Raw genomic sequence first — 22,458 nt, forward strand, 5'->3', positions numbered from 1 at the left:
TAGTAACATAAACAAAAAATATTGTATCTGTTTAAGGAACACATCCACAGATTATACGACAGACGCGAACATAACCGAACGGCAAACGAACAACGAATATTTTGACAGCGAACATGGAATGTCTCCCATGAAAACAAAAATAAATGGCCACCGTTCTTGTTACGTTCTTCCTAATCATAAGAATTTGTGTTTGTAAAATGGACGCCGATAGCTTGGAAACGCTTAGGTAATTTACTATTCGCGTGTTAAAATTTTATGTTAATTTAATATTGCGTTATATTTAAAATTTCATTTAACAACTTAAATTAGTTTAGATGACAGAAAGTTTCGCGCCATTGGTACAACTTATGTTGCTTGTGCCCGCGTCGCGTTCCTGTGATGTTACCAATGGAAGTTTATTATTTTCAGGGAAGGAAACTCGCATCAGCGAGTAAAACGGTGGAGTATGAACTCACAAAGATTGGAAGAGATCGTGGCGGAGTTGATGAAACCTATTAGTGATGTTCGCCGCAGTTTTGATACAGACCTTTGTGCGGTGAGCATTGTGTTTTTTCAATAAAAGCCTTTTAGAATATCCATAATTGTATTTTAAATATTTTTAGCAATGAAATAGGTAAATAATTATGATAAATGGCATGATTAGCTCCCGCGCTTTATCTGTCCACATGCATGCCATATTTCAATCCGCCGCCTCTTCATTAGCATATTATACAAACAAACAAAAAGTTTTTTAATGTTTCTTAATGCGGATCAGTTATAATATTACATATAATTAATCCTATCCATCATGTGCATAGAAAAAAACAGTATAAGTAAACAGATTACTACAGTAAAATAATAATCTCATAGGTATTTTTTTTTATTAAAAGTCACCAACATAAATTTAAATATATTATGTAGGTGATTTAAATCAATTTATGCTATGTGTAAAAAGCACATATTGCATATTTGGGTTTTATTCTCTACTTTGCAACTATATTGAAAACTGAGAACCAATTAAAAATTTGAAAAAAGCTATGAGTACTATTTAAACAAATTATTGTCATCAATAACCATCATCAAAATATTATTCTTTAAAAATAAACATATTAACTAAACTGACAGTAATATATAAGCAAAATTTAAACTAATCAACTATTTAAATTTGCTAAACTTAAAAACTAGGAAACCCTAAAAAGTTCAGACTCTTAAGGAAACTCAGATTTATTTGGAAAGGTCATATCTACGATATAAAGAGAAAAGATTTGATTGCTTGGAATGAATAGACTCTAAAACAGATTCGAAAAATTCTTTTATAGTTGGGTAGCTACTATTCTTGAGCAACAGGCTTTATTTAATACTAGGTTTTTTAAATTTTGCATTGACATGAGCATAGTTCGCTATATAAATATATATGCCTCAATTTTGTTTTATTGTCATCGTCCACTACCAAATGTATGCCTCCCCAATTAATTGCCACAATGCCCGGTCCTGTTTTTATTTAACTTTAAAGCTATTTAAACCACTGAACCAATTTTGACAAATAAAGTTGTCATTTGATTAGTATCCTTCCCCTAAAAGTTTGTTATAAATGTATTTTACTTTTCAGCTTTTAGAAGAGTACCTAACAGAGGCTGGTCTTCGTGCGCTAGAGGCGAGTGAAGGTGACAGTTCCGGTGAAGAAATTGATGTGGTCCCAAACTTTGCGGAGCTGGCACTTGTTCTGCAGCACTCTGCGAGTGTGTATGGTCGTAAAGTTGATTACCTTTACCAACATGTTCTACGAGTTAGTGACTCTTTGCATAATAGTGTCAGGTAAGTTGGACAACTGCTGTGATCTTTTTAATATTATATAGTAAAATCGCGCGCACAACTTTGACTTAATTATCGCAGAACTGTTTAGTCTCGATTTAATTCCTATGAGCTTAGATCTGCTACACAAATAAATGTGAAATTTTGTTTAGATGTAAAACAGTCTGGAAGAATGTAAAAAAAAAAAAAAATTTATCTCTACACATACAAAGTTGCAGGTAAAGGTAAGTTTTTTATATTCATATATATACCTAATTAGTTGAATTTCTATGAAATAAAAAAAACTTGTGTGCTATACTTGCATAATAAATATGTAACACAATATGGGATATCAAGTGTCTGTTACCTATAACAAAAAATAACCTTGGTAAGCAAATCTTGCAATGTATGAAATTTTTTATTTAACTGTTTGTGTAGGGTTTTTTCATCACTGTTGTTTGATTCAAATTTAAATGTTTGACTTATAAATTGCTGGCTTGCTAAACACTAATTTCTACTATTTCATTTGTACAAAAAAATATATTTTTGTCCCTGTCAGTCCCCTTATAAATACAGAGTTAATATATATTCTGTACAGATGTCTGACAAAGTTAACTCAGTTAACATATCTTATGTAACCATAGCTAGCTGTTGCTCGTGTCTTCGTCTACGCAGTATTAAAATTATCTTAAGTTATAAGTGATAACATAGCTTTCTTATGGCAAAAGAATTTTTGAAATTGTTTTACTTGTTACATACAAAAATATATTTTCTCCTTATACTATTGGTAGAGATTGTAATTTTGTATGCAGTTTGATAAAACAAGTGTTTAAAGTTTTATTATTCATTTCATTCTAAGACATACTGTATGAGGAAGTGACAAGAAAATAGACAAAACTAAATACAATTTGAATAATGTATGCGAGCACATGACAATATGATGTTACTACGCATTTTAAACTATTGTACAATACAAAACAAATTAAGGCGATTGTTATTTTTTCATACTGTTATTTCATAAGTAGGAAGTAGATAATATTTTTAGCTATTTTTATAAAAAAAAAACTAGCTGTTTCTGTGTGGCTTCATTTGCATGAATTTGTCAAATTATCTATTGCAAATGAAAAAATGATGATGAGAAACCATGGTAATCTTATCTAATAAAAATAAATTGGATAAAAACCCTAATGTGGGGAACATTAGGGTTTTTATCCAATTTATTTACCCCCCTAAGTTTAAAAGCGTTAAAATATATAGCATAAAGCGTGACGTATGTTTAGGGTTTTTTATTATAGAAATAATTATTCAAAAATATGCTGCATTTGCTGACATCTTAGGCAACAAAGAAGTGTGTTTACACTTTATTATATTAGTATAGATGCATAACTAAAAATTACAGCATTTTGTAATTGTAGAGTATCTAAAGATATGTTAATAGATATCCTGAGTTTAAATTTAAACTAACATGACCGCATTTCTTAAAAAAAACATTTCCAAGATAATAACCGAGTCCAATGCAAATGTAACTGACCTCCATACATTTGTATACAATGTCTATATTTGCACTGGTATTGTTTTGTCTCCTTAAGACCGAACAAGGTCGAATTGTAATTTAAACAAGATTTTAAACTAAGGTTGATAGCATTTTGACAATACAGTAGAACCTCGATAACTCAAACCTTGGTAACTTAAAAACTTTCATAACTTCAAAAAATAATATGTACCCTTCTTATCAGAGCCCAAAATCTACAACATAGACCCTCGATAACTTTAAACCTCTATAACTTAAAATATTTTGTGTTTCCCTTGGACTTTAACTTATCAAGGTTCTGTTGTATTTAGAATTTATTGCAAATACATGACCCCTATTTCCCCTGTTAAGATATTACTTTGGCTTAGTTATAATTTAATTTCCAAATTCATATTTCCATTGCTAATATTATAAATATGAATATTTAGATGAATGTTATTAGCTATCTTTAAGAAGGCTTAATAAATCTCGATGAAATAACGCACAGATGTAGAACATCTCGAACGTTATAGCTAAGAGTTTTTTCCGCGCGGACAGAGTCGTGGGTAAAAGCTATGTAAAATTGCCTTTGAAAATGAGTTGGGAAAATCATTTGAAAATATAGTAATACTTCTTTTTTTTTGTTACCTCTTCAATTTAACCCCAGACCAGAGAATGTAACAGAGTAACAGTTACTCTATACTGGGGTGCGTATACTCGATACTCTATACTATTCAAGTTTCCTTAATTTTATAGCAAAGAATTTAATTAGCCAAAAATGTGTTTTCACATATTCAAGGTCATTTTTATCGTTCAATGACGCCGACTTCACCATACACTCTGTCAACTAGTTAGCTAGCTAGGCAAATATTTGTATAATGTTATAACTAATTTATATACAACTAGTTGTCCGTGACTGCGTCCGCGCTGAGCTAAAAACTTAATTAGTAGCATACGTGTTTCAAACAGTGTTCTATGTCCATGGTTTTCAGAGAGATTTATTGAACTGTACTGTAGATAGTAACAAACATCTATTCATTTAAACTTATATATTTAAAATGTTAGTCAGCAATTCTTTATTCTTAAAATTATTGTCTAAAATTAGGGATAAAGTAACAAAATATCAGAGAATTTTAAATATTTGATAGCCTATCTTCAGATTAAGGTTAGATCTTTAAATCATAAGAGCAAATAAAAAAATGCTTGGACATGATATTCTTAGATCGGTCGCACAACTTTGACTAAACTATCGCACAACTGTTTAGTCTCGCTTTGATTCCTATGAGCTTATATGGAGATGCGCAACTACTCGATTTTTAGTTGTACAACTAAACAATTGGGTACGAAACAATCGACAATCGTGTGCGATAGTTTAGTCAAGGATGTGCCCGTTCTTAAGTTTACTGCTTCATTCTATGTACTCAAAATGTCCTATTTTACTTTTGGTATCATCATTTTTAAATGACCTTTTAAAATTAATTTCCAGTGAATCAGTGAGCTCCGGTGAAGAATCACAAACACCGAATACCAGCCGTCGGAAGCGGAAAGCTTCAATAAACAATGAGTTTACTACCATAGAACTGGAGGAGTGTCCTGGCTGCAGGCGAGAGCTGGATGTCACCCGACCTCCGCCTACATTGCCCAGGTTGTATTTACAGCTGGAGCCCCGCGTGCCCACAGCATATGATGCACAGCTCCTGGATTATGAAGGGGAACCTATCGGCATGTTAGCTGATCTACATGTCACTTGGAGATTACAGGTAACTACTTCTGAATAATTTCATTATCTATACTTCTATCAATAACTATCTGTCTTCTATAGTAATTTAATAAATCGTAGACGCACATTACTTAGTTACGTAGGATATAGGTAATCACAGTATATGTATTAATAATATTAACAGTGGTAGTTCCCGCCTTAACATCTTAGCACGAATGGGCCGGCACGCCCCCAGTAATACCACGACCACACAGAAGACTGGCGTGAAGTGGAAGCAATTCCGTGTTTCGTCTGATGAGTGTGGTGCCGGAGGCCTAATTTAAGTCCCTTTCTCGTCACCACCCTTCTCTTATAAGGAAAGGATGGGAAGGGGAAGTGGATTTGACGGTGAAGGAGATGCATAGGAAGGGGCAATATCCTCTTTATGTGCGTCTCCTCCTCCGTCGGATAAGGGTAGGCAAAGCATCTGCGATCGCGGATGTCTATGTGCAGCGGTCGCTTCGCCATTTTGGCGGATTCAGGTGGCCGCTTGCTCGTTTGCCACCTTATATTATATAAAAAAAAAATTAAAATGAATAGTCCCACACTTATGACACACTTTAAGCAGTATATTTTCACGCTATCAAACTTAGGGAGTAAATAATTTGGATAAAACCGTTATGCGGGAAAAGGACAACAAGTAACATCAAGGTTGCCATGGTAACAGTAATTGTCAAAGTTCTTCGTTGTAATAAAATAAAGTTTTTATAATTCAATACTGGATGAATAAAGCACGGGAACAACTCGTGATTTAATAACGCCGATTGTATATTTATAAATCAAATTATGTTAATCTAATTTCAGAATGGTTTCCTAGTCGATGATCTGGCGGAACCGCCAGTAGATAACGAATCTATAGGAGCTACGCAACGCCCAATGTCCCTGACAGAACTGCAGATTGAGTTCGACAACGGCGCCCCACCAGACTCACCCCCTACTTGCTCCACACCCCTGCCCATCACCAACCGAGTAATCAAAGATGAGCATGATGAGCATAATGAGGAACCAAGGCCAATGGAAATGCTAGATCTATCACCGATACTGGACGAACCAGCTAAGAAGAAGTTAAAGAGGAAACGGATGTCGCTAGATGATGTAGTCAATGTTTCTGTCACATTAATGATTACTGATGGTAAGTTATTCAAATTCTCGTATTGTTATGCATTGGATACTAGCTTTCGCCCGCTACTCTGTCTGCAAAGCATTCAAATAATAAGAGTAATGTTAGACATATCATTGTAACATCGTAATTAACATAGCCGTTTCGGAAATTACCCGGAACAAACTCCGCTTACGGACAGACAGACAGACAAAAGTTTTTTGTTTGTTTTTTCGATTTTCGTTATTAGCAACGCAAATGCATCATCTTCCCGAAATGAGGATTTTTTCTTTTGGTATTACAAACAGACACTCCAATTTTGTTATATATATAGGTATTGATGAAAGAAGATTGCATGTGGCTGAGCTTAGGTTAAATGTATGGTGTATTTTTGTGTGTATTTAATTATAGATGTATTTGTATTTTATTTATTACAGAACAAAAGAAAAGAAATCGTGAAGAACATGAGTTCTGTTTACCCGATAAGTGGATAGCGCGTGTGATAGATAAACGGAAGAAACGCGCCCTTATAGTGCGTAAAGAATTACTAGCACATGAACCTAGGCCACCTAACTTAGGTATATAATCTATGTTATTTTTTTTTAACTAACCATATAAAAAAAAACAAATAAAGATAATGGATAATGTGTTTCAGAATTTCGCGGCATTATAGAACCTACAGATATGGAAGGTAAGACGAAATATATCTCATTTTTAGAAGTTAGGATGTTAAAAAAAAGATTTAAAAATAAACTATGATTCCTGAACCTAGGTAACAAAGTGTGTTTAAGTTTTATTATATTAATGAAGAAGTAAAAGCTGTTGTCTGTGGTTTCGTCTGTGAGGATTAAAAAAAGTAATTCTATGTGCTGTTATTGTTTAAGAATCTTTATTTATGGAATAATAACAGTTTAAGTAAATAAAACATTTTGTAACAAGATTATTCTAATTATACTAAGAATTGAATATAAAGTACTAGCTGTCGCTCGCGGCTTTGTCCGCGTCTACATCTATACCAAATTTCATCGTAATTCGTTTAGCCGTTTAGGCTACAAACTCTAACAAACATCCATCCATCTAAACTTTCGCATTTATAATATTAGTAAGATTTACTAAATGTGAGTAGTGATGAAACTAGACAATGCTCTACAGCCAAATTTCGCGTTTTTAGTAAGATTGTATATGCAGGTTTCCTGGGCTGGAGCAAGTCTGAGATCGCGGCGGCGCGCGCGGCGGCCAAGCGGCCCGAGGACTCTGATGATGATGGCTTCTTCGAGCAGAGCTGGTTCGCGGAGTCCGCGGATGACACACCCTCGCATATTGTATGTATATATGTATGACATATAGCATTTTATCTATAATTGCAAATGTCTATGGACAATCGCTTCGCTATTTCGGCGAATCTAGACGGCTTGCTCGTTTTCTTTGTGATATAAGGCGTTAGAAACTAGCTGATCCCGTACGGCATCCGATCATTTTTAAATTTTATTTGATTGCATAAAATTTTAATTTGCAAATACTAATAGCTAAGAATTTCAGTAACTAAGACTTTTCTTCTTTGCTACTATTGGCTTTGTCATAAAAATGGTAAACAGTTAATAAACTAACAGTAAAACTAATATTTACAACTTGCCACAAAATTTGCAGTGAATCAGTTCCGCTTAAGGACAACGCTTCAAATAGTATTGAACAGTAGCATTTTAGTCCCTTTCCCTTTCCACCCTTAAGTGGAAGGGTTGGGAAGGAAAAGTAGATTTGACGGTTGAGGAGACGCATAGAAAGGGGAAATATCCTCATTATGTGCGTCTTCGTCAATTAAGGGTAGGCAACGTATCTGCAATTGCGGATGTCTATGGGAAGCGGTCGCTTTCCATTTCGGCGAATTCAGGTCGCTTGCTCGTTTGCCACCTTATAGTATAAAAAAGGGTTTGAAAGGGACTAAAATGAAGTTTCCATGAACAGTCACAACGCCAGAACTCCAGTGAATCAGGCACGGAGCAGCTCGTGACTGACTCGGACTGGCAGTCGTGGCGTGCGGAGGTGGTCCGCCGCGCTGCCCTCAGCGAGCGTCGTGTCGTCGACATCCAGGCCTCCGCCGCGGTGCTGCTCAAGCACGTTCAGCAGCAGCACGGCCACGACCAGGACCTCGTCCACTGCGATAGACTACTCTCCATCGCTAAAGAACAAACTGATGTCTCCAAGTTGTTCTTTGCGACGCTTTTCCTGGTAAGTAACTAATTATAAGAGATAGCGAGACCATCTTCTCATGTCTCAGGACATCCGCAGTATAAGAACCTGGAGATGCTTTTATTCTTTTTGGATGATATGCTTTTATAAACGCGTGCGATGCAGAAAGTTGGTGATAATAGGTTATATTTCTTGTTAATGCATGAATTGTTTTAGAAGATTCTAGAATTTTTATTCACTTTTGGAACTACATAAGTAATACTCTAAACTGTGAATTGAAAAATAAGTAATCGGAATAAAACACGAATTTAGTTCCTAATCCATTATTTCTATAGGCTAATGATATGTTTAATCATACTAATATTATAAATGTGAAAGTTTAGATGGATGGATGGATGGATGAATGTTTGTTTTTAAGAGTGTGCAGCCTAAACGGCTGAACGGAATTTGATGAAATTTGGTATAGATGTAGAGGATAGTCTGGAAGAATACATAGGCTACTCACTTTCGTTTTTTTTTAGTACCACGCGGACGGAGTCGCGGGTGAAAGCTAGCTTTAATATAAAATATTCCTCTTTCCAGGCTAATGCTGGCAACATAGAAATGGTGCAAGGTCCACCATTAACCACAAACTCTTTCTCCGTACGTCTGTTGTCTACGGACGAGCGACTGTACCGCACGGTGATGCAGCAAGACTCGGAGCAACCTCTCCCACGGTGAAGTGATGGACATGTGGATGATACTATGTGATGAAGACTGTGTGTGATGAACAGTGAATGAAGTAAACTGATGAATTGTGATGAAGCTCAACATGTGTTGTATTTTGCAAGTTCAAATCAAAGTGTTCGTTATCTAAATTCAAGCACAATGGGACCAGAAATATATTTCCGGTGTTGGAATTATTGGTAGGGTTTCTGGAAATCTGTGCCATGAGTTTCTGTAAACAGTGCTTTTGCGTAGGGCGCGGTTGGATTACGCCCAGGGCGCTGGACAGAAAGACCAGAGCTGGTAAGACCCTAAAGCTTGAAAAAATGTCGCCCAGGGCGGCTATTAACACTACAACTAATATCTGTAAATAATCGTAATTAATGTTACAAAGTACAATGTGTTCTGATAAATATCGTAGTTTGTAACCTAGACTTTGGAAGGTTTGAAAAAAATCAGTTGAAAACGATTTTGCACAGTTATTTTGGACAATATCTTCATTTTAGCAAAATTGGAGATTTCTTTCCCCTCTAAATGTTTTATATTTACACTCTTCATGTTGTCTATTGTCTATGGTCAATTGTTTTTGCATTCTATGTCTATTGAGTTCAAAACTTGTAGATTATTATCGGTAATGAGGGTTGCAAAAGTATAGCCGAATCATCCAGAAACTTAGCAGTATTATTTATGTATATCAAAAACACTATTATCTATGGGTGCTAGCTACCAAATGCTAAAACTAAGGTTCTCTCTATGGTCAGCTGTCTTTACTTTAAAAACTTTTGGTTTCCACTAACTAAAGTTGTGCAAATGTTTTTTTTCTTCTCTTTATTTTTGAAGAGAATAACTACATTAAAATTCAATTTCAATTGCATTTGCATAAATACTACAATCTAATGCCATAGTTGCAAATTTTCTTATTTTTAACTTTAAAATTAGTGTTTGGACGAATCTACTAAATTTACTATATAAATGTTTGTTTACACTCGGACAGATGTTTTGATCTGCCAGATTTTTCGATATTTTCTTAAGAATTTATCTCATGTACATACAGGCTGTAAGAGAATGCTTTAAATGTTGTAATAGATAAGACGCGTTTGAGCCTGATTTTGAAGGATTTTTGCCGATTAAAATATGGTTATTATGCTCAAAGTTTATTATTGTTTTTGATTATTAGTATTTTATTTCTATTTCTTTTGTGTTTTATTTATTTGCTAACTATTATGCATCTAAAATTTATTCTAAATAGACAAATTATGCTTATTTTATTTATCTAATCTTTTTTATAATAATTTTAATCTAATTATGACATATTGCATTTATTTTGTAATTGATACTTTATTATAATTAATATTGGAAATAAATAATTATATCCTAAATAATTTGGTGACAATAAGAAACAACGCTTAATGTCAAAATCTAGGGTTTTTTATTATCTTTTTTTGTAATTAGAAAAAATTAGTGTTTTGTATAATTTTTTTAAGAAAAGCTTTGAAGACATTAATAATAATTGTTTTTTTTTAATGAGTTTATCAAATAAAGTGTATATGAGCAATGTTTTGTTAACTATTATTAATTTTTTGTAGGTTTTATGTAGTTATGTAACAAAGTTAATGCAAAAATATTCATAGAATGTGGCGGCTTTATAGACTAAGTGCTTATACTTAGATATCTTGTAAGTTAAGAAGTTGACATGGTTTTGTTGTGCTTGGATTTATCGCTATTTGTGCAATTCTAACTTAGTAACTTTAAGTTGTAAATATAATGTTGAAATGTAAATGTATATTTAGGATTTGCTGGAAACTGTCGGAGCTCAAATTTCGCATATATGTATGTTGATATGAAATTTTGATCTAATTGCATTATGAGGCTTAATGACATTTAACCTAAATGGTTTTTTTTATACCATAAGGTGGCAAACGAGCAAGCGGCCACCTGAAACCGCCAAAATGGCGAAGCGACCGCTGCCTATAGACATCCGCAATAGCAGATGCGTTGTCTACTCTTTTACGACGGAGGAGACGCACATAAAGAGGATATTTCCCCTTCCTATGCATCTCCTCCACCGTCAAATCCACTTCCCCTACCCAACCTCTCCTTATAAGAAAAGGGTGGTAAAGAGAAAGGGACTTAGAGTAGGCCTCCGGCACCACACTCATCAGACGAAACACGGAATTGCTTCTGTTTTACGCCTGTCTTTTGTGTGGTCGTGGTATTACTGGGGGCGTGCCGGTCCTGCACTGCTAAGATGTTAAAGCGGGCACTACCACTGTTCAATTCGGTAGGGAATTAACATCCTTGACTACACTTTTTTAAATTGACGATATGGTGGAGTGGTTAACTTCCCAATTAACTTTGTGATTTATTTCAAATACTTCAATAAACTGCAATTAGCTTTATTAAAATCCTGGTGTTAGAAAGTGACAAAAAAGCGAAGTTTTGTGAATTAACGGGTCAATTGCATTTTTTATCCATTAAAAAAATGGAAGATTGTAAAACATCGTATATTTTGTTTGTATATTCAAATAACATTGAATCATTAAAAAACATAATTTAGAAATATTAATGTGGATTTTAGTAGATTTTTTTAATGTGAAAAAATAATATGTTTAGCTCGAAATAAAAAAAAAAAACTGTAAATAGTAGAGATGCATGATATTAAGGAGTTGTTAGTTTTTAAAGTTGAATTTCTGATTTAAATTTGCATCATGAATCTCTATTTGGACATATAACAATTATTAATAAAGGGCTAATACCAAAAAAATGCTGAGTCCATGTAACAAACACTTTCACTGCCAGATTTTTTGTTTGTAAAACTCGTCAGACGATAATGGCATTGGAAGTGTTAATTTGTAATTAATATGAAATAAGAAAACACAATTATTGCGTGCAAATAGCTTTGTAAGTCTTTCCCGCCAATTGAACCCATAGAATCGTCCCAATGGGAAGCAAAATTCCCATTGGGTCGATTCTTCAGGTCGATCGGTCCAATGGGAAACAATCCTTCGATATAAACGTAATTTAGATATAAGTCTTGCCTACTATCTTTACACTTCAAATATTTTCTTTTTAGTATATAAGAGTTTCACTGTAATTATATATGTAATCAATTATGTGTAGTAATAACCAAAAAAACATTTCACTAAAGTAAAATTTACAATAACAATACTTAGGACCAAAGACGTCATCGGGATAGTACAATGTAGCCCGACGTACCAGAGAGCTCGGGTGTCCTGAGGGTTTCAAGGGAGGGGAGGCAGGCGTCCCCTACCCTAGACTCCAGAAATGTAAAATAGAAATATAAGTAACACTATATTAATAGATAGCCTAGATCAGTTGACGACGCCCGCTTTCTTTTACTTGATCGTCATTATTTGTGCACTCGTATTGTACATTTTTAGGCTAAAATTGCATTATCTCAATTGTTTGTATACTATAATCGATTATTAAAAAGGGTATAATGACGCGGGTATAAATTATATGGGACAGATAATTCTACCTATCCATGATTCAGGGGTAGCGAACCAATGAGACTAACCGAGGTACATGACACACGTAATTACAAAATTCATAATGAACAAAAAATTAACGCGAAATGTACCAAATAATTACAAAATCAATAATGGACGACTCTGAAATAATATAAAATATTTCATTAAATAAATGCCACAAAGATAAAAAGGTTCGCTACCCCTGCCCTAGTAAATAATTTGACCATAAGTTGTACCAACAGATCCGCCGTCAGTTTGATAAATAATAACTACCCTACTAGTCAACAAACATATCGGGCAATGCAGTTTATAAAGCCGCCATTTGTAAGTTAATATAGTAACTTAGTGATTATCAACTTAACCTCGGAGGCAGGGTATAAATAAATCTCGTGACCTCAAACACCTAGACTAAGTTTAGTGCACTCTTTAATATTTTCGCCTTGTGTGTCAACGCACAAGATTCTGTGGAAATCTAATTTTGTAATAAAATATCGAAATTAATAAAAAAAAAAATCATTGTGAAGTTATCCGTTTAGAGTTCAATGTTAGGCTGAAATTAAAAGAAAAACAGTACGCAAAATTCTGACAGTTGCAGTTTGACAGATGTTAAAACAGCAAATCGATTTATCAATCAATTTAATAAGTATCGATTAATCTCATAATATTTTGTACATCCTATCATCTATTCAATCGATTACTAACACTTTCAGTAGAACGAATGATTATTTTTAAAAGTAATTAACTTACTTCCAAAGCTAATACTCTTAGTCGAATAACTTCATGATGGGCCTTTTCTTAATAAAAACTGCACTTTGTTAGTGAAAGTTCCGCCTAAAGAAGTTAGACTTCAAAAATATTATACGGAAATCCCATAGTCGAAATTTATTTGTTTATTTATGGAGTATGGTTTACGCTAATTCCCTATAGCACCAAAATATTTTGTCAAACGTTCTTGATTACTAATTTCCTATTATATTTTATGGTATAATAATTTGAATCCGTCCCTTCTTTTGACGCTTATTGTAGATACAAATATCATGTTTTATTCTACAAATTAAACTTCAATTGGCTCAATTTATGAAACCAAGATAGCCATTACAAAATGGAAAATTAACAAATTAAAAATTTGGCTATAAGAATCGAATATTTTGTATAGGTATATTGGTGCCTTATATTGGTATGAAAGGCGACTTCGTTTATAACATAGTATAGTTACTTTAAAAACCTTACATAGCGAGAGTGCACTTAAGCTTGGTCTGAATATTTTTTAATAATTATTAACAGCCGCATTTGCTACACTGTGTCAATCCGTTGCCTGAAATCCAATGCTTTCTATACTTTTGATAAAATAAACTACTCTTGTAAGCACTAATTGTACAGTCACTAAGAAAATATGTTTTTGAGAGCAATATTTTTTGGATATCTTATCTGTATATACTATCTTATATTTGAATGATAATTTTCTTTGGGACTATACATGTATAAATAATGTGGTGAATTGAAATTAAATTCATTGTATTATTAAATACCTCATTGCATAAATTTAATTATTTACATAGCCTGTTTTATTTGAAATGTGTGTGCTTTGAAAATGTTTTTATAACGCAATTAAAAGTGTAATAAAAAAAGTATTCGGTCGGAAGTTTTGACTTACGCCAAAGGAATTTCTGTTGGTTATTTTAAATTTTATGGTTTAAAATTTTTCTCTTAACATTTTAAGCACAATAATTCAAGTATAGATTAATGTTAGGTTGTAAATATTTTTATGTAGATTGTCGACGTAGCAACTGCAGCTGTGTAGTCTGTGACTGGCTATAAGCCATTCGGTTACAAAAGTGCCGATAATACATGTATTTGCGTATATTTATGGTACATTCTTTAAATCTAATAAATGTATGTATTTAGGGCAGGTCTTTGCCATTGACTAAATTTGTTTTATTTTAAAATTGCACCTTACTAACATAATTTATTAAATTAAAAAAACAACTAATACGATAGAAGTTCTCTCGTGTTCTTTCTCAACACAGAGCGTGTAAAAAGTATAAATTTTATTCACTACTAGCTTTTGCCCGCGAAAAGAGAGAAAAAAAATAACCTATCTTACTCACAGATAAAGCACCTTTCTAACGGTGAAAGAATTTTTAAAATCGGCTCCGTAGTTTTTGAGTCTATTAATTACAAACATACAGGCAAAGTTTTCCTCTTTATAATATTAGTATAGATGAAAGGGTTGACAGTAACCAAACTCGAGTACCACGATAAGGAACCTACTTTCAGCACAGTTCGATTCATAATAATTAAAAGGCTATCAAAGTACTGTTGAATTGTTAGCAACGGCTTACGGCCACCATTTTAGTTGGTCATTTATTTATTTAATACTAGCTTTCGCCTGCGACTTCGTCCGCGTGGTATTAATAAAAACAAAAGAAAGTAGCCTATGTGTTCTTCCAGACTATCCTCTACATCTATGCCAAATTTCATCCAGACCGTTTAGCCATTTAGGCTACAAACTCTAACAAAAATCCATCCAACCAAACTTTCACATTTATAATGTTAGTATGATCAGGTACAAGGCACATTCGTTACCTACACCACAAATGCATTCACTGCAACTGCAGCACTGCAAAAAATTATCAAAACCCCTTCAGTTAAAAAATCGATTCTAACTGTCGAAATCGATATTTCATTATTTAATACGCTGTGCACGGATGTTGATAAGTGACGTGACGTTTTAAAACGCCGGTAATTTAATTTGTACTCTGTTCGTGTGTAGTTTATTTGTCAAAGCGAAGAAAATAAATACGCAGATTTTTTCAATTCTCAGGCGACTTATATATTCTAACTGTGCAAGACAAACGTTGTTGTAGCAGTGAGTATCTAGAAAATAATAGAAACAGTGAAATATTTCCAATGACTTCGATGTAACAGTTATAAAAAAATTTCAGAGTCCGTGTATGACTTGCAACAAAATGCGCAAGTTATTTATACTTTTTGTGGCTTTCGCCGCTGCATGCGCCAGTGGGATTACCAGGTACACTTTCTAAAGTTACAGCATTAATAAAATATACAGTTTTTTTTTGCTTAAGAAAATCTTTTACTTTTACTTTTACAATTACTTCGTCCTTATTAGTTAATTAACCGTATAAAATTGACTGCGTGATCAGGGTTCCACTGTATCGCATGCAATCGGTACGCAAACACTTCCACGAAGTTGGTACTGAGCTGCAGCAGGTCCGACTGAAGTACGCCGTCTCCGGACCAGCGCCTGAACCGCTCTCAAACTATCTTGACGTAAGTTATTCGCCAGTTCTTATAGATTGTTTCCAATAGGAAATATAGCAATGATTTGCATCACAAAGGTGTAAAATGTAATGAATATGTTAACATTGATCCAAGAAATTGCTATATTTTGAGATAATGACGTCTATTAACCTTGTTTTCTTTATTTAATTTTCCAAGTACTTTAACTTCTATTATAAATGTGTTTAGATGGATGTTTGTTACTACATATCTCTAAATTGTCTTGTATTTCGCTGAAATTTGCCACAGATGTAGAACATATTCATGAAGGATACATAGGCATTTTTTTAAATTCTGCACGGACAAAGCTATGTGAGACAACTAGTTGTTATATGATATGTGAAATCCTTGAATGCTTTAATGTCATTAGTTGATATTGATTGATGGTATATCTAAACAATTCTCTTTGTTATGTTTTCCTCTTATTGATAGTAGAATTAAACCAAACAAGAGATTATTTGCAATTATTTAGTATTAAGGAATAGTCATTGTAGCATCTTTTCTATTTATCAAAGGAAACAAATTAATGCATTATCCTTTAATTCAACAGTTTTTTTGTAGTAAAAAACATATACCAACACATTAAAATCTCAAGTATTTTTCTCTAAACTAGTTTAGGTTTTTTGAATGTGAATTAAGAGTGAAAAAACAGAGTTCAAAAATCATTAAGACTATTGACCTCAAACAATCACATCAGCTTTATTACATGAAGAACAAAGACATGACATAAATATACAAAGATAATAAAAATAAAACAAATATTATTATAATAATATTGATAGGAACTATATCAATGTAAACAAAGTCAATGATATTAAGCAAGCTACACACATATAGTGTATAGAATCCCTAAAACTGCCAAATAAAACAATCAGATCAGGTAAATAGTTAATTATTTAGTTGTAAACACATCAACATGGAGTAACACACATTTGAAACTTAACTGACTTCAGTAAGGCCTGAGCAAAAGACTAAAATAACAAACTTATATTTATAATAGTGTTAGATAAAATATTTAAAATTAAAAAGAGAAAATATTTTGAAGTATGGAATCTCTTGTCACTTATGAAATATTGCTTATGCCTTCTCCATCCGTGTGGAATTGAAAAAAAAACAACAAAATTAGTCTATGTGTTCTTCCAGACTATCCTCTACATCTATGCTAAATTTCATTGAGATCAATTCAGCAGTCTAGGCTATACACTCCACATCCATCCATCTATATGTTCACAATAATGTTAGTAAGATTACATTGATGTACATTCAGCAGATAAGGCAACTGTAACAAACATCCATCCATTCTAACTTTCGCGTAATATTAGTAAAATCAATATTACTAGATAAATAGCCTAATTTTAAGAAATTAAAATTACTATATTCAGTACTAAAGTATGTATATTTGCGACTCAATTCTGTCTACTCTTTTGATAACCTCTATCTTATCTTGTGAGCGAACATGTTTGTGTTTACATATAGGGTCATTGTCTACAATCTGTCTGACCTTAGCTCTCAACTGAGATCTAATATTTACGACTTAAAGATGTTTGTCATATTAAAATGGTGATACAATCTTTAATATTAATTAACTAGCTGTTCCCGTGCGGCTTCATCCGCATGCAATTATAAAGACTGTTTTATTGTTTACATTTGTCAAATTCTCAATTCCAAATGTCAAAATGACATAACATGATGACAATCTTACTTCCTTGATGTTGGCAGCAACTTATGGTCTCTTTCCCACATTAGGAGTTTTATCCAAAATATTTACTCCCTAAGTTTAATGGCGTTAAAATATATAGCCTAAAGTGTGACGCAAGTGTAGGGAATTTTATTAAAAAAAGAACTATTCAAAAATATGTTGACATCTTAGTTAACAAAGTGTGTGTTTACGCTTTATTATAATAGTATAGATATTGATAAGTAGTATGTTGCAATAAGAGTGGGTTATGCACACTTAAGGAATCCCTTAGTGTACAGTTTGATAGACTTAGTGTACACTAAGGTACTGTTTTAAATTATCAATAAACTGTATAAGAGTTTTAGCAGAAAGATAAATAAAATGGTTAATTATACCAAAGTGTTTCACAGGGTCGTAATTTTTATTTATTTTCCTGCTTTATAGACGTAAAAATAATTAATCTATAATTAACAATAAATCAATATATGATTTACTAGCTTTCGCCAGCGACTCCGTCCGCGTAGAATAAAAAAAACAAAAGTGAGTAGCCTATGTGTTCTTCCAGACTACAGTCTATATCTGTACCAAATTTCATCGAAACCCGTTGAGCCGTTTAGGCTACAAACTCTAACGAACATCCATCCATCTATCTAAACTTTCGCATTTATAATATTAGCATGATTAGTATAATTTTTTTAGAAATAGTAGTAAAAAATTGTTATTAATGTTTCTACTGATATGAATAGGGCAATAAAACAACATTTATCTTGATGGCAGCCATGCAAATACAATTTCATGGATTTGAAGTGTTGTGAAGGAGGTGATTTACGTCTGTGACGAATTATAATTAGAAACATAACACTATTTGAGAAAATTCTTATTGAAGCCAAACAAGTATTGGCATTATTCCAATAAAAGTACAGTCAGCTGCACACATACGAGTATATAAGGTTATTTGCTTACGTTTTTAGTTTCAAAAACATTTACGCGAACATACATAGTATTAATAGATCTAATCTATCTTACTAATATTATAAATGCGAAAGTTTTGATGGATGGATGTTTGTTAGAGTTTGTAGCCTAAACTGCTGAACGGATCTGGATGAAATTTGGCATAGATATAGAGCAGAGTATGGAAGAACACATAGGCTACTTACTACTTACTTATGTTTTTTTTATACCACGCGGACGGAGTCGCGGGCGAAATCTAGTAAGTCCATAAATATTTTTGAAATCAAAGGTCTCACAGGGACATGCAGGGATGCCTGCGCAGTATAACTCTGAAATCGCTGACTTTAGAAAATAACGTAATTATACTTTGAATGTTACAGGCACAATACTATGGACCCATTTCCATTGGTAACCCTCCGCAGACGTTCAAAGTTGTGTTCGATACGGGATCGTCAAACTTATGGGTGCCGTCAAAGAAATGCCATTTCACAAATATTGCTTGCTGTAAGTTCTCACTTATTTAGTACTTTTTACACAAACATTACAATAAGAGTCTGTCCCACCACTGGCTTATAGAGGATCAGATAGCTTAAAAATGACGTCACAGTGATATAAGGGCACAAATTCTGATATTTCCATAACATATCTTCAGACAATTGACTATTTGGTGGGACAGGCATTAAGTGTACTAAAACTAAGCTACTACAAGATTTGTGTAAGGGCCTTATTGCTGTCAGCAATCTTACAGGCAATGCAGCGGGACAGGAGAAGCTAAAAAAACACACTAATTTTACAAGTTTGTTTTTTTTATAATAGTAGAAAAAAGATTTGCAGTTATGGGTGTGGTATTTATCGAAATAACTAAAAAACTAGACCAATTTAAAAGATTCTTTTACCTCAAAAGCTACGTTATCAATGAATAACATAGGCTACATTATTATTATTTTAATTTCACGCACACGAAGTCGCGAGCAACAGGTACTTTAGTAGGTGGCAAACGGAAGCACTAAAATGGCGAAATAACTACTGCCCAGACATCAGACGAAAGGGAAGACTAAAGAGGATATTTTCTATTCCAATGCGTTCCCTCCACAGTCAAATCAACTTTCCCTTCCCGTCCTTTGAAAAGGGATTTTTTCTTTGTCGTTGATAAATTTATATGAAAACATGTTCATGTTACGTTTGCAGTGTTGCACAACAAGTATGACAGCAGCAAGTCGCGGTCGTACATCAAGAATGGAACCTCCTTCGCTATACACTACGGCTCCGGCAGTCTCTCTGGCTACCTCTCACAGGATGACGTCACCGTGAGTATACGCAATGTATACCACAGAGATTCAAATGTTCAGATAGAGTTATTATGTAAAAAGTGTTTCAAGTGAAGTGTCTTCGCCTTCTCTATTTATTTTAATCTCTTTGTTGCCAGAAAACAAATTTAATTCTTTATGTCCTGTCTATCTATCTATACTTCTATATACTACTTTGTGACGTAGGATGTCAGCAATCACAGCATATTTTTCAATAATAATTTCTTTAGTAAAAAGCCCTACACTAATTACACGCTATAGGCCTTAGGCTATATATTTTCACGCTATTAAACGTAGTGGTAACTAAATTAGAAAAACCTTCATGTTGGAAAGGGATTATAAGCTGACATCACTGAAATAAGGTTGCCATGGTAACGGTATTTTTTTGAATTTTGACATTTGCAATTCAAGACAAAAGTAAACAATAAAATAAGGTTTTTATATTTTCATGCGGATGAAGCCGTATGGTATCAGATTGTATATTATTAAATACCTTTAGTAGTACAAGATAGTAAAGCGGCAAGTAAGAATGTGGTAATGTTTTAACAGTGGTAGAGCCCGCTTTAACATCTCACTAATAGGCCGGCTCGCCCTCAGCAATACCACGACCACACAGAAAACAGGCGTGAAGTGGAAGTTAATTCCGCGTTTCGTCTGATGAGTGTGGTGCTGGAGGTCTAATTTTAATCCCTTCACTTTCCACCCTTCTCTTAATAGGAAAGGAGGAAAGAAGGAGACGCATTCCTATGCATTTTCTCCACCGGCAAATTCACTAAGTAAGGGGAAATGTCCTCTTTATGTGCGTTTCCTCCTCCGTCAATGAAGAGTAGGCAGCGCATCTGCAATTGTGGATGTCTATGGGCAGCGGTCGCTTTCCATTTCAGTGGATTCAGGTGGCCGCTTGCTCGTTTGCCATCTTATATTATAAAAAATAAAAAATGTTTTTTTTTTTATTTGTTGTTAAGAGTTAAGAGTTGTGTGTTTGTTGTGTGGAGGTGGGCGGGCTGACGGTGCGCGGGCAGACGTTCGCGGAGGCGCTGTCGGAGCCGGGGCTGGCCTTCGTCGCTGCCAAGTTCGATGGCATCCTCGGCATGGCCTTCAAGAGGTACACACTAATACACATCTCCCTTCTTCATTTTACTTATCTATATATACTCACTTCTTCATTTTTAATGGATTCATCTGAGAGAATGTTTAGATGGATGGATGTTTGTTAGAGTTTGTAGCCTAAACAGCTGAACGGATTTCGATGAAATTTGGTATAGATGTAGAGGATAGTCTGGGATAACACATAGTATACTCACTTTTGTTTTTTTTTTAATACCACGTGGACGGAGTCGCGAGCGAAAGCTACTGTTATAAAAAGGAAATATTTGGATTTTTGGATTTTAATATGTATTTTCAAGCAAAAACTGGCCGATTTAAGAATGTACATAATATTCTACGGCCTAAACTCTGCTGAACGGGTCTTGATTGGCAAAAATGTAGAGGATAGTCTGGAAGAACACTTAGGCTAATTTTGTTTTTTTAATTGCATTTAGAAGGAGTCGTCTGAAATATTAAGTATGTATTATTTTGCAGCATCGCAGTGGACGGTGTAACTCCAGTGTTTGACAACATGGTGTCCCAGGGTCTGGTGCAGCCTGTCTTCTCCTTCTATCTTAACAGGTATGTTCTCTTCTACAAATTCCAAATAACTGTTTTCACTGTTTTTAACTGCTTATTAAAGAAATTGTATATTTAAAATTGCAAAGCAGAAATAAAATTAATTTTCATGTTTTCAAATTTTACGGGTAAATAAATAAAAAAAAATATTATTCAGGTAAGGGATGAAAATTAATCATAGCATCATAGCAGGTTGCCATGGTAACGGTCAATCCAATATCCAGTAGAAACACAAATATAAACGATAAGACAAAGTTTTTATAATTTCTTTATTCTATTGCTTAATTTGACTGAGACGAAGTCGCTAGCAACAGGTAGTTAACTTATTTTGGTGTCGTGTCAGGGACCCGAGCGCGGCGCAGGGCGGGGAGATCATCCTGGGCGGGTCGGACGCGGCGCACTACCGCGGCAACTTCACCTACGTGCCCGTGCAGCCCACCTACTGGCGCTTCCGCATGGACAGCGTCTCGCTCGCCGGGCACACCTTCTGCGCCAAGGTCCGTCACCTCCTCCATGTCTCCCTCTACTACCTCCCTTTACCTCCACCTTCCCCCACCGCCCTTTACCTCCGCCACCTCCCTCTATCTACCTCTGCTTACCTCTACCTTCCTCCACCTTCTTCTATCTCCCTCTACCTCCCTCCGCCTCCTAGTGGGTTTTTAAAATATCGTTCGAGTAGCGGCCGCCACCTATTTTTAACCGACTAACTCCTGTCTTAACTTGTTATTTTACAAGTTGTAAATTATGTAATAAAAATCCAATGTGTAAAATGTAATGGAAATATCGGATGTTCACTTATCTGACAGTGACGTCATTTTTAAGCTAGAGGCTCAGATGAGCCTCTATCAGCCAGTGGTGGGACAAACCCTAATTTCCGTGGTGACGTGAGGGACTGGCGGACTGAGTATTGCGCCACTCGCAAATGTGCAAAGTCCCAGTTTTCGTTGAGTTTCTTAGTATATGGTGTGTGCAGGGATGTTCTGCGATCGCGGACACGGGCACGTCGCTGATCGGCGGGCCGGTGGCGGAGGTGGGG

At 34.4% G+C, this 22,458-nt stretch overlaps 2 protein-coding genes across 2 annotated transcripts in view; both read left to right on the top strand.

The window, feature by feature from the left end:
* Window positions 1–114: 114 nt before the first annotated feature.
* On the top strand, window positions 115–10,233 carry LOC106103995. The gene is made up of 10 exons (XM_013283924.1): window positions 115–226; window positions 409–535; window positions 1,589–1,794; window positions 4,767–5,040; window positions 5,844–6,171; window positions 6,576–6,716; window positions 6,794–6,829; window positions 7,327–7,460; window positions 8,101–8,364; window positions 8,908–10,233. The coding sequence occupies exons 1-10, from the start codon at window positions 144–146 to the stop codon at window positions 9,043–9,045; spliced, it is 1,731 nt and encodes a 576-aa protein (XP_013139378.1). The 5' UTR covers window positions 115–143; the 3' UTR covers window positions 9,046–10,233.
* A 5,022-nt stretch (window positions 10,234–15,255) lies between these two features.
* The window catches only part of LOC106103996 (lysosomal aspartic protease), a gene marked incomplete in the record, with an annotated part of 11,542 nt that continues 4,339 nt past the window's right edge, over window positions 15,256–22,458 (top strand). Inside the window, 9 exon segments of the mRNA XM_013283925.1 lie at window positions 15,256–15,390; window positions 15,467–15,552; window positions 15,686–15,812; window positions 18,831–18,954; window positions 19,639–19,757; window positions 20,753–20,862; window positions 21,339–21,425; window positions 21,766–21,919; window positions 22,396–22,458. Coding sequence (XP_013139379.1) covers window positions 15,476–15,552; window positions 15,686–15,812; window positions 18,831–18,954; window positions 19,639–19,757; window positions 20,753–20,862; window positions 21,339–21,425; window positions 21,766–21,919; window positions 22,396–22,458 — 861 coding nt within the window.

Source organism: Papilio polytes, unplaced genomic scaffold (assembly GCF_000836215.1).
Source record: "Papilio polytes unplaced genomic scaffold, Ppol_1.0 DF823692.1, whole genome shotgun sequence".
Classification (NCBI taxonomy): Eukaryota; Metazoa; Arthropoda; class Insecta; order Lepidoptera; family Papilionidae; genus Papilio; species Papilio polytes.

Excerpts from the sequence above, each read along its gene's own strand:
- LOC106103995 (XM_013283924.1), top strand. The coding sequence starts at position 144 with ATGGCCACCGTTCTTGTTACGTTCTTCCTAATCATAAGAATTTGTGTT. Across the intron at positions 6,717-6,793 it reads ACCTAGGCCACCTAACTTAG|AATTTCGCGGCATTATAGAA; the intron begins GTATATAATCTA and ends AATGTGTTTCAG. Across the intron at positions 7,461-8,100 it reads ATGACACACCCTCGCATATT|TCACAACGCCAGAACTCCAG; the intron begins GTATGTATATAT and ends TTCCATGAACAG.